Below are 18,214 nucleotides of genomic sequence, written 5' to 3'. Positions count from 1 at the left end.
CTCAGCACGCTGGGTCGGGTCGTGTTGAGGCAATACGCAGCTCTGGGTCTTTGGCGGCTCCATGGCCTCACCCCCGTTCCCTCCAGGTACTATGTATGGATGCGGGGTTTTAGTTTCGGGTCACTCACTTACGAATATTATACGAATGCTTGTGTATGGAAATAAATTTGCAAATTTCCTATACTAGTCTCTATTATTAGAGTTCGTGTGAACCTAGCACTCACTTGCAAACGTTCGTTAAATGTACGAATATTTGTGCTCGTGTATGGAAAACATTGCAAATGTGAGGACGATGCTTGAACTATTGAGTTCGTGCGAATGTGAGTGACCGGATTTACCTTACGAGGGTGGACCCCTTCCCGCATCACATAGTACCCTTCATAGGAAAAATATGTGTTCAAGGACTTGTTTATCATGGAAATTGATTTATTTATTAAAATTCAGTCTTTTAATATGTAGGTAGCGTAATAAATATTCAATAATATTTTGTGTTGTAACTACGTAAGAATTGTTTTTTGGTACACTGAGAAAAAATAATTTTAGTTAAAAAAATCGTTAATATTAACTAAGCCCCTTTTTTGGACAGAAAGAAAAGAAAACCTGGTCAATCTTTTTTACCGTAGAGATTACTTACACCTAGAGCGATTAAGCGAATCGCTCGTATTTTTTTCTAGTACCTATCCCTTTTTTTAAAATAAATTTTAAATATACACCTACATACCAAATAACCTTACATTTTTTATAATTATTCGCAATATGAATTTATCGATGTTTCATTAAAACAAGCAATTAAATAAAGGATCAAAGGAATCGGAATGAGGAAATAAATAAAACACACCAAAGGGTTTAAGATATATTCATACATTGTATTTCCACAAGGGAGATATGACATCAAGTGCGCGCTCATCGCAAACTACACTACTTACATACAATTAAATACAAATAATAATAATAATTTAATACAAAACGATACAAATTAAATGCGGCGATTACAACGTTTTCAATTTCATCTGTGATTTTGACGCCATTCCTGGCAACACTGACGTTTAAATGACACTGACAGATAAGAATAAAAAAAATCCGCTGTCACTTTTTATGTCTTAAAAAATAGATGCGAATTCATATTTATACTTATAAATAACTGTTAAATTGATAATGACTAGCATTTGATTGTTTTATCAGATTCAATAATCGTTCGTCTCAATTATTTGCCATGAAGAGTCATACTCCGTTTAAAACATAAATATATAAAAAGTTTTTAGAACTTATAACTAAATAAAGGCTAAAAACTTGTGTCAATAAATAAAAAAAGAATTGAGATAGAATTGTTCTCTTATAAATAATATGTAAACGTTTAAATAATGTTTCTTTTTTAATAAATGCTCTTATAAATGAGATAGAAAATCAGTGTTGCCAGCATTACAATTTGCCAATAAAATACAAAAATGATTGATTGCATGTTTGCTTAGGATGTAACTTCCCCAAAATATTTTTTTGGGTTTATTTTGTATATAATTCAATGTATTTTCGACAAATTGTAAAATGAATATTCGATGACAGATGAGGCACAAAACCAGATCAAAATTAAAATAATTTAAAATGTCTTTATGGTTTTAATTACCATAGTTTTTCAATCATCGAGGGCATGATATAACGTACGTTATATTCCTTAAACTCCTTCACAAAACCACCAATAACATAAATGAAAAAAAAAATCTCTAAATAAATAATTGTCAATAAATAAAATAAAAAATACTTGGCAAGAAATAAATGCATCTTATCGATTAGAACAATCGAAATTTTTTAAAATTTTACCTATACGACATTTTGGCAATTTCCAAACATTTATTTAGCACCAATTTTGGCTAAATTACATTTCAATAAATTAATAATAATAATTCGAGCTCAAATCATATGGACCTCTGTCTATTCGCTATGAAAATCTGTAGTCATAGAGTTTGACCATTATATCTTTGCACAAAAAGGGCGGCAAATTGAAAAAAAAAAAACATATTTTTGAATCAAAATAAATATTATAATATTATGTATCTCAATTCCATAATACTCGGGTACCATCATAAGGAAGGTACCCGGTCCTTTGGAAGGCTTACGTGGGGACACGGATCCAACACGCAGAGGCCCTTTCGAGAACTTTACTGTGTTGTGGGACACTAGCCGCAGCCTGCCCATGACTGCACTATAGAGATACAGCCCTGGGCAGTCCGCGGCCGATGTAGGACTATTGCAAGATAAGGGAAAAAAATAAACTGGGATTATTATTATCTTACTTACAACAATCTTCATTTTATATTGCATCTACTTAGTTCATTTATTATTTCACTACAAATAATAATTGTATTTTTGAGTTAATTGTATCCCTAAATAAATAAATAAGAAAAATATTTTTTGTCTCCTGTTTTACTGCAGAGATACAGTGGTAGAAATTGACAATAAAAATAAAGTTATATTGTATTAAAATTGATATAAAAATTAAAAATAGATAGACAGAGGTATTTTAAAAGAGTTCAAAATAAACAATAAAAAGGCACTCAGCTAGGCTGAGCGATAAATAGCTTTAATTGTATTTTTTATTTGCTTTTACTTATAATTGATACAAATAATATAAGTTTGTTATCAAGTAAATAATATACTTATGTAAGGAAATACAACTTAATTTTAGCGTCTTTTTAAACTTTTTAAAATAAATAAATAGCAAATGAGATCTCTTTTGTTTAAAAAATAGGATATGAAATCTAAGAACTGAAGGAATTTTTAAACGAAAAATCAAATTTTTAACCAACTTCAAAAAAGGGAGGAGGTTCTCAATTCGGCCGGTACATTTTTTTTGCCTTTTGTGCTTTTTTCTTAAATATAAAAAAAAAAACAATTAAAAATACAATTAAAAATACAATTAAAGCATAAAAACAAACATATTTTACTCATTGGATGAGTAAGCGACGTCAGTCTATCCATCGTCAAATTTGTTACGATATGTGTTAGTGATTTAGTGGAAAAACATATTTTTCTACACATTTAATATAGAAATCAATTGAAACCTATCTAAAACCAGAATTATTTATCTATCTATGTCGTACAGGATTAATTTGGACCGCATTATTACAACCCTGTGTTAAAAGTCTATTTAAAATTTTGTCTGCGTTCCCCTTGATGCTAACTGCCCTTAAATACTACAAAATTTCATTTCATACCAAATATTCTTAAAATTTTTGTTTATAAATACGAAAGCATAAATTTTACTATCTTTTAATAACCATCAAGCGAAACGCATCTATTTTTAACGATGGCAACAAACAGTCGACGCATTTGAATATGGAACGGTTATTGATTCGAAATTTAAAAATCACTAACACATATTTTAAAGCTAAATAGTATTTCAATCATAAATGGCGCCAAATCGGCGCACTAAAATTGCCAAATTCGACATAACGTGTAAAACATAAAACATAACCACTTAAAGGGTCGACTATAATATACAATGGCATCAGAATCACAGATGAGTGTAAAAACGATAAAACTATCATAAAAATCACATTTATAATTAAATAATAATATTTAAAAATCACAGGTTTGAGACAGATCTCTATGCTTAAAACTAAGAGGAATACAAATTTGGCGGGAGCGGCGCTAAAATGCCGCTGAGACGGTGCGTAATATGCGCATGTACTCTTGCGGCATTTGAGCGCTCCCCCGACTTCAGATAAGTAATATTTTTCATTATCTATGGCATCACTCTTACACAGACATCCCAAAAATTCGTTAATCACATTCCCCCTATCGACTTGAACACATGTACGCATATCAAAAGCGGATGCCATAGTATTGCTAGTGTAAATAATACTGAATACACGCTGCCTTATAGAGAGCTTAAAATTAAACACGCGAATTAAACAAAATAACGCAACGCACGAGCTGCGTCGCGTATACCGACGTCGAACGTAACGTGAAAAGTAATCAGTACATGAAAAAGCGGATAAAATAAACGCCGCGTAAAAAAAGTGCGACTCACGCGCGGTAACTACAACACTAACACTGACACGACATATACGCCCCGCGTAAAGGTACGGAATACGCGTAAACGTGACGCGACGCGTGACGCGCAACAAACGCACCAAACTGTTAACAACCAAAACTATTTCATCACTTGCTGAATCAATACCAAAACTGTTAAAACGCGATACGCAAGTTTTATCATCCCATTTGAGCGCAAAAACGCACAGCTGCGTCAAAATGACGCATAAGTAAACTTTTGTACGTAATTTTGTCACATTTGTGCGTTTCGCGATCGGTTTTTTCGCGTTTTCGTGCGTTAAACGTTGCGTATTACGCGCGTTATGCGTTTGCGTCACATTTACGCGTTTGGGGCGGGGAGGAGGGTATAATAGACAATAGGACAGGGGTATCGCGGTAATGCGGCAAGCATCCGCTTTTTCACCGTACTGACGTGGTTTTAAAGGTTAAGGGCAATGCTGTTTTTTGGGTTTCTTTAAATGCTCCTCGTCGATACCGGACTTGGGCACCTATGGGAGGAAGCGATAAACGACCGCTTAAGTATTTTTGCTTTTTATATATAAATTTAGAAAGGTATAAAAATAAGTAGCTATACCGCGCAGTTTCACGACGAAAACCCGGGAAAATCTTAGGTTGTGTTGTTGTGGTACTTACAAATTACTACAAAATAAAACCGCGCGGCATAACTAGTATTCAATAATTTCAACTATCAAAATAAAAAAAAATAGATGTTTCGTATTATTTAGATTGCAGTGCATAACTTAATTTTTACCATTTGAAAAACTAAAAAAATTGCATTCAATGCTACAAAAATAATAACTTAAATTCGACGAATATTCTTTAAAAAATATAAAATTACGATATTTTAAAACTAACCCAAAAAAAATACTAACATATATTCGATTTTTTTTTAAATTCGCATTAATTCTACAAAAATATCACATACCTCAGTGTACCGCTCCCCCTTAAGCGAGACAATCTTATTATCCCTGTAGCGGACCATTTTCTTCGGCTCGATTTTAGGAGCTAACGGCTTATGCTCTTTTGTCTCTGCGTCCTTGTCCACGTAGGAATAGCTGAAATTATATTTAGGATTAATAATAATTTGTTTTTGAAGTGAAAACTTCTTTAGCGGCGTTGAGCACTTTTTCTGTAATGGGTATAAAATCTTAAACTCGCGTCAGGACACGTAACCTGATCGAAAAAGCGTAAGACGGATGGATATCAAATATGCTCAACGTTAATAATCAAGTTTTCACTTCTGCCGGCACTCCCGGAGTGCAACCCGTCTTTTTTTTAAGGCTTTGACGTAAAAAAGTGATTTTAAAAATGTCGTACATTATAGAAAGTTATAAACAGTTAAACGAACTCAAAATTTATGTAAAATTTAAATAATCGTATTTTATTTAATCTATTAAAATTGTATGAAATGTAATAGTAAAATAATTATTATGATTAGCTAATGATCAATTACGATAGTGACTATCCTTGCTCGCAAATGTGTAAATCTTACCAACAATAATGATTCCATAACTGATTCCAGCTGGTAACAAAACGGTGTAAATGCGGCCCCACACAACAGACAAAATTGCCAACCTAATATCAAAAGCCCCATGTTATTTAACGGTGTAAAAGCAGCCTCACCGAGCAATGATCCTGTTCTTGATCTCGTGATCATCACACAGCGGTTGCTTCGCCACGGTGTGTATGGCGGCCGCGGATAGTGATTGTCCTTGCTCGCGACGGTGTAATAGAGTCGCTGCAGCACGCTCGGGGTCACCGCAAGCGATGGAAACGCAGTGTTTTATCTGTTAATGGTAAAAAAAACGTGTGCGTGTACTACCTAGTGTACACACGTAAGATGTGAAACTTCTTTATGACCTTATTTTTCAAAAAATAATTTACTTTATTTACAGAAATACGTCGAATCACGCGTGGTAGGGATAAGAAAAAGAACGCGTAACGAAAAAATGTCACGCGTAACGAAAAAATGTTACACTAAATTTTTTTCCAACCCCGATAAAGAAGTTTCACTTCAAAAAAGAAAAATAGAGAATATTTTTAATCTGTTACAAATTTCAAATAATATTTTGTGTGTATTATAAGAAATTACACGCGAAGCCGGGTTAAATATTAGTTTGAAATGTAATAAGAATGTACTGCGATTCTACACAGCTACCTAATTGATGTAGGTAGTCGATAACAAATCGCAGCAAGTCAACGACTATTAGCAAAGTGAGGGTAGTTGTGTCGAATGTCGTATAAACAACGTCCGAGCCCCCCCCCCCCCCAGGCACGATTCGTACGAATGCGCCACGAGTCAAAGGAACGCGGCATTTTACAGTATTCGACAGCTAGCATGTTTTGACAGGAAACAGTGACAACTATTTATTTATTCAACCACTAAAATATTAAATCAAAAGTTACGTCTAACAGTATGCTATTAAATCTTTAAATCCAAACTACCTTCACTTTTCTCATTCATATTATAATTTTGTTGATTCATTCATTTATTCATGTAATTTTATTCTAACCAATCATTTCGTTCATTCATTTATTTCATTCACATTGTTCGTTCTCGTTCATTACCTCCATAGCGCAAGTATTCGGGAACATCTCAGTTAAGGCCCTGCACTGCTCGGCATATTCTTCCGTATCTATGATCGGACGACGCTCCGCGCATTCAGAACTTTCGGAATTAGAGTGAGAGCTGATGAAAGAAAAATATTTTTTATGCAAATTTTTGAGCACGTTAAACTAAGGACTATACTTAGTTTAGTTTTGGAAATAATGTACTTATACCAAATAGAGCAAAAACTAGAATCAAATAATATTTTAATTTTAAAAAGACTAATAAAATCATCCTCAATATAAATAACACTCTATCTCTACATAGTATAAAACAAAGCTGCTGTCACTGTAATACTACGTAACAGATTTTGATGCTTATGGTGATTCTCGAGGAAAAACCTTCTTAAATTGTTATACCTATGTAGGTATATACTTTATTAGGTTTTAGACAAAGCGGGCGAAGTAGCAGACGGAAAGGAAGTTAAGAATAAATTGACATAAAAGCTCAATTATTCACAAATATTTAAAAAAATTGGTTGTCTGTAAAGTCCGTTTACTGACGATAGTTGAACGTGACAACGTCCGATTGTGCTTCTTTGTCGCTCGTTCCGCGCTCTCGCTTGCACTTCAAGCCTTACATGGAACGCCTCAGAGCGAGGTAACGCCGCATGAGTCATGTTTTTTCGTGCGTGCAGCCGGCTATATCGAATTATAAGACGTTGTCACGTCAAAAAAAGAAACTTGTTCAAAAGGTAACTTATAAATTTAAATATAACTTACCGATTGTTCTTAGTGCTTGTTGGTAACATGCCGTTCAGATTCAGTAGATTCAGGCTGATCTTGCCACTGCCGGCTGAATCGTCTGTAAATTATATTAAAATACATTTAAAATTATTATGATTGTTAACTCAAAGCATCATAATGGTAATAATAATAAATATTTCAGGACAACTTTCACACAAGGCACGATCTGATCCCATACTAAGCTTTTTCTCGTGTTATGGAAACCAGATGGCTGATAAACATACATATTATATAGTTTTAAATAAATACTTATACAGGGTGTCCCACTGTTGGTATACTAAGCTCAAACGAGGTTATAGTTTATACGCTGAGAACGTAAAAATTACTTTTAAAATTCCAGATGCAGTTTTTTTTCAAATAGATGAATTCTTAAAACTCTATGTGTACACACATAAAAAGCAACCCGCCCAACTTTGTTACCAGCACGTGACCTATCGCAAGATTATGTTTTCATAGGCAAAATGGTCACATTAGCGAAGCTAGAGAAGAAAACATGGATTTTCAGGAAAAATTAAAAATGTAGCAAAAAAATTTTTGATGTAATTTTGTTGTTTAAGTATTTTTTACGTGATCAGTGTATGCAAAACTACAAGTCCCTTCGCGCTTAGTATACCAATAGTTGGACACCCTGTATAGATAATTAACACCCAGACATAGAGCAAACATCTATGTTCATATATTTATTTATTTAACTATTTATTATTGTACCACACCATTTAACATTACAGTACATAGACTCATTTAGCCACTTTTACTGTTAAAAGTGGCGCCCAACGTATATCGATTTTCGATGTCTAAACAGAGAGCTGAGAGCTACCTACACGCTAGCAACGCGCCCACCTTATCAACCCGCGCATTCTTACTTTTAAGATTTCTTTGTTAATAATGCTTTTTTTTACAAAAATACTAATAAAAATAATAAAGTTGTAAGTGACTAATATTTTGAATAAATGGCGGCCTTATTGATACATAATGTGCGAAACTTAGAGCATAAGAAAAAAATGTAATCATTTCTTTCGACGAAATGATTCAATTGCCGATTCGACTGCCGCGGTAAAGCTATTGCATGCTATGCCTTCAAGCCACACCTCCGCACCCGTCCCCGTGGGGAGCGTGAGGTTTGTTTTCGTTACGGAATTTCTGGATTCGGTCCCCGCGCTCAAGGCCCGCGATAGAAGCTATGCAATCTTCTTCTTATATATAAAAATGAATCGCAAAATGTGTTGGTAAGCGCATAACTCGAGAACGGCTGAACTGATTTCAATAATTCTCTTTTAATATATTCCTTGAAGTACGAGGATGGTTTTTATGTAGAGAAAACGTAAAGATGTACCACGGGCGAAGCCGGGGCGGACCGCTAGTAGCTTAATAAAAATACTTGTATAAATTATAATATACATTACACATTGTAGTAAGTGGTCTGTGAAGCATAATGCTTTTAAAAGGGAATATCACTTGGAGAACATCTAAAACGTGAAAACGTCGCAACACCGATTTTCTGTGAGCCCTGAGCATAATTATACAAAGAGCATGAAATAATATGTTCAGTGTGGTGTATGTCCTTCCCTATTATCGGTTCTTAGACGCGCGTGCCCGCTCACTCCGACCGCCTGCAGCCAACTGGGTTGTGTGAGCTGTGTCACCGTTGCACGTGCGCAAGAGACGACATAATACTTCCCTCTCTTTCACTCACATACACTATATTCAGTATAAAATAAATATAACTCAATACAAAACTTCGATAGTGTTTCAGACGTACCTTGATTAGAGTTGCTATCACTCTCATCGCGTCTAGATATATCCGCTTCCACCTGGACCAACCACTCGTACACCATTTCAGTGTTGATGTTCTCGAAGCCGGGAATGTAGCCCGCCATGAACTCCATGAAACCTGTCAATTTTTTTTTATATTAACACTAGCTTTCCGCCCGCGGCTTCGCCCGCGTTTTCAGAGAAAACCCCGCATAGTTCCCTTTCCCGTGGGATTTCCGAGACCTATCCTATCTCTCAAGTTGGATCGAACTGCACATGGTGTGCGAATTTTATTATAATCGGTTAAGTGGTTTAGGAGTCCATTGAGGACAAACATTGTGACACGGTATTTATATATACTAGGTTGATCCAAAAGTAATGATAATTGGGTATTTCCTGTGCACATAAAAATACAAAATAAATATATTTTTCTTGCTCATGTACTCACTAAGTTATCACAAAAAAATCATATCAATAGGCCACGTTTCCAAGTATTTACATTAATTTGAAAGTGAACCGTGGGTGCCAGAATGTTTCCAGACGAAAAGAAGAAACAACGATTCGACATTTAGAGGGTGAATTTCCAAATTTTTTATGGGACCAGGATAATTTTTTGTCACGATTTGTGATTATGGACGTTACCCGGGTTCACCATGTTTATGCTGAAACCAAGAAACAATCAATGGCCTGGATGCAAGCTTCCAAAGTGACGATGAAGAAATTCAAAGTGAAAATTAGTGGGATAGATTAAAGCGGTAGTTTTTTGGAACGCTGAAGGAATAAAATTATGGTGGGATATTTTAAGAAGGTAGCCACTAAATATTGGGCTCTTACTACACAGACCAAATTAAAAGATTGCGGTAGGTTAGTAAGGAAAAGAGACATGGCAAAATGCGGGCTTGAATGCTTTTTCACCCAGACAACGCACCAGATCACAAAGCGTCAGTTGCAATGGCTGCCATTCTAAAATCGGCATTCCAAATGCTTGAACACCCACCCTGTTTGCTAGATCTAGCTCCTAGTTATTTCTATCTCTCTCCTCGGCACAAGAAACACCTTCGAGGCAAGAAATTTTAAGACGACAGCGAAGTGATGGCCGCAGTAGAGGAGTTTTTGTGGATGAAGTCAAAGTTTTTTTTTTAAGTTTAAGAAAAAAAATATCGAAGTATATTATCTAGTTAGAAGACTATTTAGAGGAATACATAATAATTTTAACTGTAATGACCTTGTTTAATATTGATTATCATTACTTTTGGATCAACCCATGTACATAACTATTAAGATTTGTTTACGTTAAGGGAAAGTGGCCAATTAGCCAGTATTGAATTGATTATCATAACAATGTGTTATAGGTAGGGATGTAACGATACCGATACCGATACCGATATATCGGCCGATATAATCGGCAAGCCGATATATCGGTTTCGCCGATAGTAAAACAACCGATACCGATATCAAACAATTCAAAAAACCGCGCCCAATGAACGATGCGGGAGGCCGCCCGCGCGTGTGCACTTTGTTTTCTGAAAAAACTCTACCAATAGTAAACTTTTATTAGGTACTGATTGTATGTGTATTACTTAAAGTTTAACTGACTGTAAAATAATAATACTAACATAAATGGTTTTGTTGTTTTTTGATTTGGCAATTTTATTTAAAAGAATACGATTAACAGTTGAGTCTCTGTTAAATGTTGGTAACTTTTTATGCATAATTCACTATTTATTTTTCTACCAAGCCATCGATATCGGTATCGGTATCGGTATCGCCGATACATTACTACAAACATCGGTATCTGTATCGTATCGGCAAAATCATGTATGGTTACATCCCTAGTTATAGGTATAAAACCATTTCGTCCAGACAACGAAATTGTTGTAATAAAATAGATTTCATATGATTATTTTTAGTTCTTTTTAGAAACACTTTAAAAGGTCATAATACATAGATATTAAATAACAGTTTGGTAAGTCGTTCGATTGGTATTATAAGCTTTTTAGTAGGCTGAAGAATTTGTTTATTTTATTGTGCTAATCTTAGGACCAAATAGATTCAATTGTAACATAATTTTTATTTGATCTGTCAGTCTATTTACCTTAGGCTATAACAAGGCTTTATTATAATTTCAACCCATAGGAGCAAAGCAGTAATGAAAAATTATGCAAAAAAATATTAATTTTGAGAGAATATGGAGTAATCTGATAGCTATCTGGCTTTATCACTGAGGACTAATTCTAAAAGCTGCTGATGAAAGAATTTTTGAAATATTCCAGTAGTTTTAGTTTAAGAGTTTATTTATTACAATAAAATGCACTAACACCTTTCTTGTTTTTAGAAACAAAAAATTAGGTGTAGATGGCGTTCATCTGTTTATTTTTTATGTATGTACATCTGTATTTTTGTGAAATTGTGAACCAATAAAAAAATGTGTGCGTGTACTAGTGTACACACGTAAGAAGTGAAACTTCTTTATGACCTTTTTTTTCAAAAAATAATTTACTATATGAAACTTTACAGAAATACGTCGAATCACGCGTGGTAGGGATAAGAAAAAGATGGCGCGTAACGGAAAAATGTCACGCGTAACGAAAAAATGTTATACACTAAATTTTTTCCAACCCCGATAAAGAAGTTTCACTTCAAAAAAATTTTATTTAGTTCTAAATTATCTTAATTTATTTTTCACTTTCACTGCACATTTGTGGTGTTTAAGTTTATTTTCGTTTCAAATAATAATTATTATTTAGTCTAGACAAATTTCATTAAATAGATCTAAATTAGCTTTGGCAAAAGAAGCCTATATAGTACTATAGACCATAATCTTCTTGCGTAACCGATGTTATTTAAATCTTATATAAATCTGACTAAATTCTGTGTGAAAAACAAATCGCTTTGCTTCAGTTCTATACAATATTTAAATTTTAAATCTATACCAATATTTTAAATCTATACTAATATTATAAAGCTGAAGAGTTTGTTTGTTTGAACGCGCTAATCTCAGGAACTACTGGTTCCGATTTGAAAAAATATGTCGGTGTTACCCTATTTATTGAAGAATGCGAAGCAATGCGGGTAAAACCGCGGGGCACAGCTAGTTAATTATAATTATTTACTGAAAATGTATAAGTGAAACAGTAAAAGAATCTATCTGCTTCATAGTAAAGCTGGTTTTAAAATGCAAATGGATATTAAATACATAACAAATATTGAATATAAAAATCTCATGTTGTAGTGTTTGAATTTAAACTCCGTAATAGCTTGACCTATTTTCATGAAATTTTGTATGCATATTGGGTAGGTGTGAGAATCGGACTACATCTATTTTTCGTAGCCCACAGTGATAAGAGTAAGGCAGAACAATGTTTGCCGGGACAGCTAGTCTATATAATAAAAAATGAATCGCCAAATGTGTTGCCAAGCGTAAAACTAAAAAATGGCTCAACCTCAATGATAATTTAATTTTATAATGTTCTTGTTAAAGTTTAATAAAGGTTCTTATTGAGAGAACATGAAAAAGGGGCAATAGGGCAAAACAACATCTGCTGGGGCACCAAGGGGTGTATAAAAATTTAATTTGCACTTAAAAAAGAGGTAAAAATGGGATAAATTTTTTGTTAACATATAAATGCGAAGCATCTTACCTTCAACATCAAAACAGGAGTCCTGCGACGCTAGTTCTAAAATCGAAGTAACATAGGACAGGACTATCTCGTCAATAACAGTTAGATTGGCTGATGGTACGTTTTTCTCAATAAAATGAAATAAACTCTCCTTAATGAAACTTTCCTGCTGCGCTATCGCACTCATTTTTATCTAAAACAATGTAATTCCTATTGTAAATGTTAGAAATAAACCAAGGAACTATAGAATGCGTTACGGGTCGATAAACAAAGAGAATAAGAACTTATTTACGTTTAAATGAAAAGGAAAATCTGGTTAAGACACAATACAAGCACTTACAATTGCAATTGTAGTGTTTTAAAACGAAACTAGTTGATTTTAGATGAGAGAAGCTTTTAGCTGTGCGAATTACTTCGAAAAGCGAAAAATCAATACAAGCGATTATGTTTTTAATAAACAATGACGTCTGGGACATGGTATTGAATGATATCTGGAAAAAATGACACTTACAAAAACATTTAAAAAGTATATAAATAATTGGATTTATTAAAAAATTCTTGTTTTTTCCTGCCTATTTAATAACAATAAACTTTTGTTTGGACGTTATTAAATAATGTTTGTTATCTGTAATAAATTCTGTATATGTCAAACAGCAACTGTCATCATGACAATTGACATAATGACATTTAACATTAAGAATTTTCAATTCAAAAAGCGCGAACTGAAAAGTGATTAGTGATAACTTCGAAACTTAAATTACTTCATAATTAATCATACTTGCTCTGTTTTCGATAGAGAAGAGAAATTACCTAATTAGAGATGTTCACTTCTAAACATCTAAGTTGTATCAATAAAGCGCGTCACACACGGTGAAGATATTACTATTAGTTAGTTCTTTAAAGAAACGAATCTTCAATGGCGGCGCTTATCATTCCCTCTCGCTCACACACGGCCGTACGGTATGCAAAAAAAAAATGGAAAAATAAAATCACTAAAATGTATTTGATTTTCCCTATAATAGTTTTTATCATAAATTTACAATGACAATTATGCATTTGCGAAAGTAAATAATGTTTTATTGGAATTTGACAAAATATGTTCTTTGGGAAAAGTTGTTCAGTTTTATGGGCTTATTACAAGTATTATGGGGATTTTATTACATTCTGTATACGTAAATATGATAATTCATATAAATACACAAATACAATAACAAAAAAGTTTGTCAACAAACAATTTGAAATAATTAATAAAATAATTATCAATTTACGTTATTTTTATTTTCTTTTTTGATGATCCTACCATCTGTCAAAGTCAGCTTTGGCCGCCATTGAAGATTCGTTTCTTTATTGAAGTTAATTGAACTGACTAATATAATATTTTATCTTAAGACGATACACAAAAAAAAATCCACTGCTTGGCGGGCGGAGTCTAATAGCTCGCTATCGCGAACGCGGGTGCGCGCGAAGTCATTCTTACAAACTCGCCGCGCTGCCGCTGGCCGACTCGGGACAAACATGTATGGAGTCGTCATACAGTTATAATATTGTTATACATTTATTCAATTGTTGATTTATTGGTTTTATTTTCTTGCTTATAAACAAATAATCTTCTTTCCAACAACTACTTAGACATTATTAATAATTATTATTATTTCGTAATGTTTACTTTATTACAAAATAATACAGGTTATAAATAATCTTTAAAATAACAAAAAATATTGTTACTCTGAAAAAATGAAATGGTAATCAATAACGCGGACTACTGAATTGATTTAGATAGAATTTGATGCTGACGTAGATATTACATCATGCCCAGAAATGAAAGGTACTATTTCTGAAAGAAGTTATAAACCCTAATTCTTCTCAGTCAAAGTCAAGAGTGGAAGATATCACTAATACAGTAAAACTGATGCGAAACTTTGGATGTTAATTTGTATATTTTTTTGTTAGTTGTTACTTAACCCTAGAACACTAACCTTATTTTTCACCGTTTAATACTAACCTTCGTCGCTTCGACTACGCTTTTTATTGGAGGGGATTAAGGGGTTTAATTAAAACAATATATTTGTAGTTATGTTTTTATTTTAAGGACAATGTATTAATCTACATATAAAAATATTAAAATACTTATATTACCATATTTTTTATTCAAACAGTCATCAAAATGAGATCATAGTTTACATGCTTTATGAAAGTTCTTAAATTTTTTGAAAAATTCGTACACATAATATATACCACTAAATTGCTCGAAATAAACTTTTAATTGTAAAAATAATATCTGAAAAATTAATAAAAAATATAATTTTGATAATAGCTTAGGATCTAAAACATTTGTGACACACATCAAGTTTGTGTTCCGCACACAACGATTTTTTGCACTTAGTGCACCTATTTTTAGTCTACCTTTGCTTTACGGTGGGACATATAGCATATTTATGTTTCTTTTATGTTGCTTTGGAGGGACATAAGCATCATTACTTTGCTCAGTCTCATTTATAACATTCATATTACTTCTTTCTGGCATGTTTAAAATTTATGTGATTGAGTCCCGCAGAGTATCAGTAATGTCATCAGTAATTATACCTGAAAAACATGGAAGAGGATCTAAAATATCTTGAAAAAACCGTACAGGCCCTCGTGTTATGTTTCTATGTTCCTTGAAGGCCTTCTGCTGTGTGACCTTGACTATTGTGGTGACCATATGTGTTTATCTTTCCCAAGAAGAATGGTACGTGATGGTCTTATAATCAAATCACTTGGGCCAGCTGAAGTGCTACGTTTTTCGTCTTCAATGTCACGTGGGCAGATGTATTACTACATACCTCATAATCTTGATCTGGAAATTTCTCTTTATTTACAATAGAAACTTCATCATCACCCACTCCAATTCATGCCTCATCAGCCTCAAAATGGTCTTCAGGCTCTCTCGCAGATGAATTTTCCTCATCGCTTTCGACTTCTAATAATAACACATGAATCGTATCTAAAAAATAAAATAATAGGCACCATTATAAAAGATAAAATAACGTAATTTTAACGTAACTAAATAGTACGAAAAGTTACGTTAATACTAACCTTCGTCGATGTGACGAGCCATGGTTGCTGGTACAGCGCGTGTGGACCTTCCACACACAAAGCACTACCGTCCATCGCAAGAGCAATGGGTCGGCTGAGATTAGCTGAAGTTAGAAAACCATACGGTCGCGCGCGTAAAAGTTATAGCGATTTTTTTGGTGACGCGTCGTCGAATCGACGAAGGGTAGTAATCTAGGGTTAATCACGTCAAGACTACATTACCAATTTTGATAAAATACAGCTAATTGCCTGGATTTACACATAGGATACTTTTTATCCGAACTGAACACTTCTGTGGGATAAAACAGGATTCACGATATAACCTAATTCCAAGCGGGCAAAGCCGCGGTCGGAATGATATTTTTTTAAATAGAAAAATTGTTTAAAAAAAAACACAAAATATATTGACGCATGTATTTATTTTTTGCACTCTATTATAATTGTAATTATTCATTACAAATAATCAAAATAAAATAGCCAGAACAAAGTTAGGCCCTGGTAGGGTAGGTAGGCAGGTACAGCAATGTGAGACGAACACTGGCTTATTTATACCAATAAAAATGTTTTATAAACATTAAATTAAGTTTACAACAAAAATACATAATATTAGCTAATGTGAAAACGAATCAACCAATCATCCCACAACAATGAAATGTGCACACAAATATTCATCCAAATCGGTTCATGTGATTAGGAGGAGTGACTGCAGCGCCATCTTCCGGGCCCAATTGTGTTTCCAGATCACCCAGGAACTCAATTTAATATACTTACACAAAATTTTTCGAAATTAAAACTCACAATACTATGTAAATATGAATATAAACCTGTTTTAGTACTAAGCAATTTCCCGCACAGGTGTAGTAAGTATAAATGAAATAAATATCAACATCAAAGTCTTTATACAACATACTTATCTACCACCTACTAAGAAATGTAATTCTTGAAATTTTTTCGTATTTTTTTTAAAATATAATACTACTCCAATGAGCTCCTGTTCCATATCACGTCCGCCATACTTCCACTAAGTTCACCATGATTTTTTATTTCTTTGCACTTTGTTGCTTTTCGCTAAAAATGGAATCATGCGATAAAACCAGTAGAACGTTGATAACATACATTTTTGACTGAATAAAGGTACTTACGAAGGAGTGGGTTCACATTGTGAACAATCAGTGGGTTTATTTTCCTTCTGGATTCCGGATTTCTGAAAAGATTATCTATGCTATAAATGAAAAAAATCTTACACATTCGTTATGTACTTAAAACAGGGGTACATATCAAACATCGTCTATAATACAATTATCATCAAATTTAAAATAAAACCAACTTCTTCATTAATTTGTTCCAATTGTAAGCATTCTTTTTTCTCCAACCTTTATGTTTCTTCTTCTTATTTTCTTTATTGTCCCCATTTGTCTCATTTTGTCTTATCGTGTTGTCACCCTTTTTTACGATTGCGCGAGCGACACAAGTTCCCCGTGTGACGGCCGTAGCGGGAATGACTCGTGCAGCGATCGGGGTAGGAAGGTACAGGGCGGCTCTCGCTATATTGGCTGGTCGCGCGCTAATTTCAAGTATTTCTTGTTTATTTCAAAACCATCGCATATTTCAAAATTCTAAATCGGTAGACGTATAGGTTGTATATTTTATAGTTAATATCCAAAAAGTCGTAACTTTACGTTTGTTATTTTGAAGATGCCAGAGATTATAAAAAAATAACAATGAGAACTTTGTATTTTTTTTCTATCGAGAAAATATCATGGAATCATGTTTCTAAAACGGTAGACGTATTGTGTTACTATTGAACTTTCTTGTCAAGAATTTTCATCACGACAACTTTAATAATATAAAAATTACGAAGGTTTGAAAAGGGCCGTAAATGTTAGAAAAATTAATTCATCACCTTAAGATACTGTTATATTTTATATTACAGTATCTTAACGCATCCGGTATCAGCGTTCGGACCATCATTTTTCTTTTTGTCATTGCGTACCTACTAAGACCCCTGTAGAACCGCCATCCTGTTACAAATGACGCGAAATTTTGTGGGTCATTTGTTGTTACAGGATGGATGATGAGGATGGATGTTAATAGACAAATAGATGTTCTGTTGCGTTTTCAACTATTTATGTTGCTAATGCTTTTCAAATAATAGCAATATTTAAACTTAAAGCTAAAAACCAACATTTTACATTACTAGAATGGGTTAAGTTCTGAAATAAGTAAGTCGTCTTAAGAGGAAGTTATACCTAAATAATGTTATATCTGTTTAGGTTTAAAATAAGATATATATTACCTATACATTTTAAATTAATAACAAGGTATTTAATATTTGGAAACCACCACAATTGGTTATTTTCACA

General features: G+C 33.4%; 1 protein-coding gene across 2 annotated transcripts; it reads right to left on the bottom strand.

Moving 5' to 3' along the window:
• Positions 1-840: 840 nt before the first annotated feature.
• LOC149895723 (CUE domain-containing protein 2) lies at positions 841-13,249 on the bottom strand. Of its 2 annotated transcripts, none has more exons than XM_090118590.1 (8): positions 13,117-13,249; positions 12,798-12,969; positions 9,164-9,295; positions 7,381-7,462; positions 6,619-6,739; positions 5,674-5,837; positions 4,976-5,105; positions 841-4,538 (listed from the first exon to the last, which is right to left on the bottom strand). In XM_090118590.1, exons 2-8 carry the CDS (start codon positions 12,961-12,963, stop codon positions 4,476-4,478), a joined length of 858 nt encoding a protein of 285 aa, XP_089974716.1. In that variant the 5' UTR covers positions 12,964-12,969; positions 13,117-13,249; the 3' UTR covers positions 841-4,475. The 2 variants fall into 2 exon arrangements, with proteins under 2 accessions (XP_089974716.1, XP_089974717.1); XM_090118591.1 differs by having other exon boundaries at positions 12,798-12,986; positions 13,117-13,238.
• Between the last annotated feature and the right edge of the window lie 4,965 nt (positions 13,250-18,214).

The sequence above is a fragment of the Colias eurytheme genome, chromosome 30 (assembly GCF_061535395.1).
Source record: "Colias eurytheme isolate Ceu_HAF_F1 chromosome 30, ilColEury1 Martin Lab GWU primary, whole genome shotgun sequence".
NCBI classification, from domain to species: Eukaryota; Metazoa; Arthropoda; class Insecta; order Lepidoptera; family Pieridae; genus Colias; species Colias eurytheme.
The sequence above is the reverse complement of the archived record's forward strand: the minus strand, read 5'-3'. Positions and strand labels throughout refer to the sequence as shown.

Excerpts from the sequence above, each read along its gene's own strand:
- LOC149895723 (XM_090118590.1), bottom strand. The coding sequence starts at position 12,963 with ATGAGTGCGATAGCGCAGCAGGAAAGTTTCATTAAGGAGAGTTTATTT. Across the intron at positions 9,296-12,797 it reads CTCCTGTTTTGATGTTGAAG|GTTTCATGGAGTTCATGGCG; the intron begins GTAAGATGCTTC and ends AAAAATTGACAG. Across the intron at positions 5,106-5,673 it reads AAGAACAGGATCATTGCTCG|CTATTCCTACGTGGACAAGG; the intron begins GTGAGGCTGCTT and ends ATATAATTTCAG.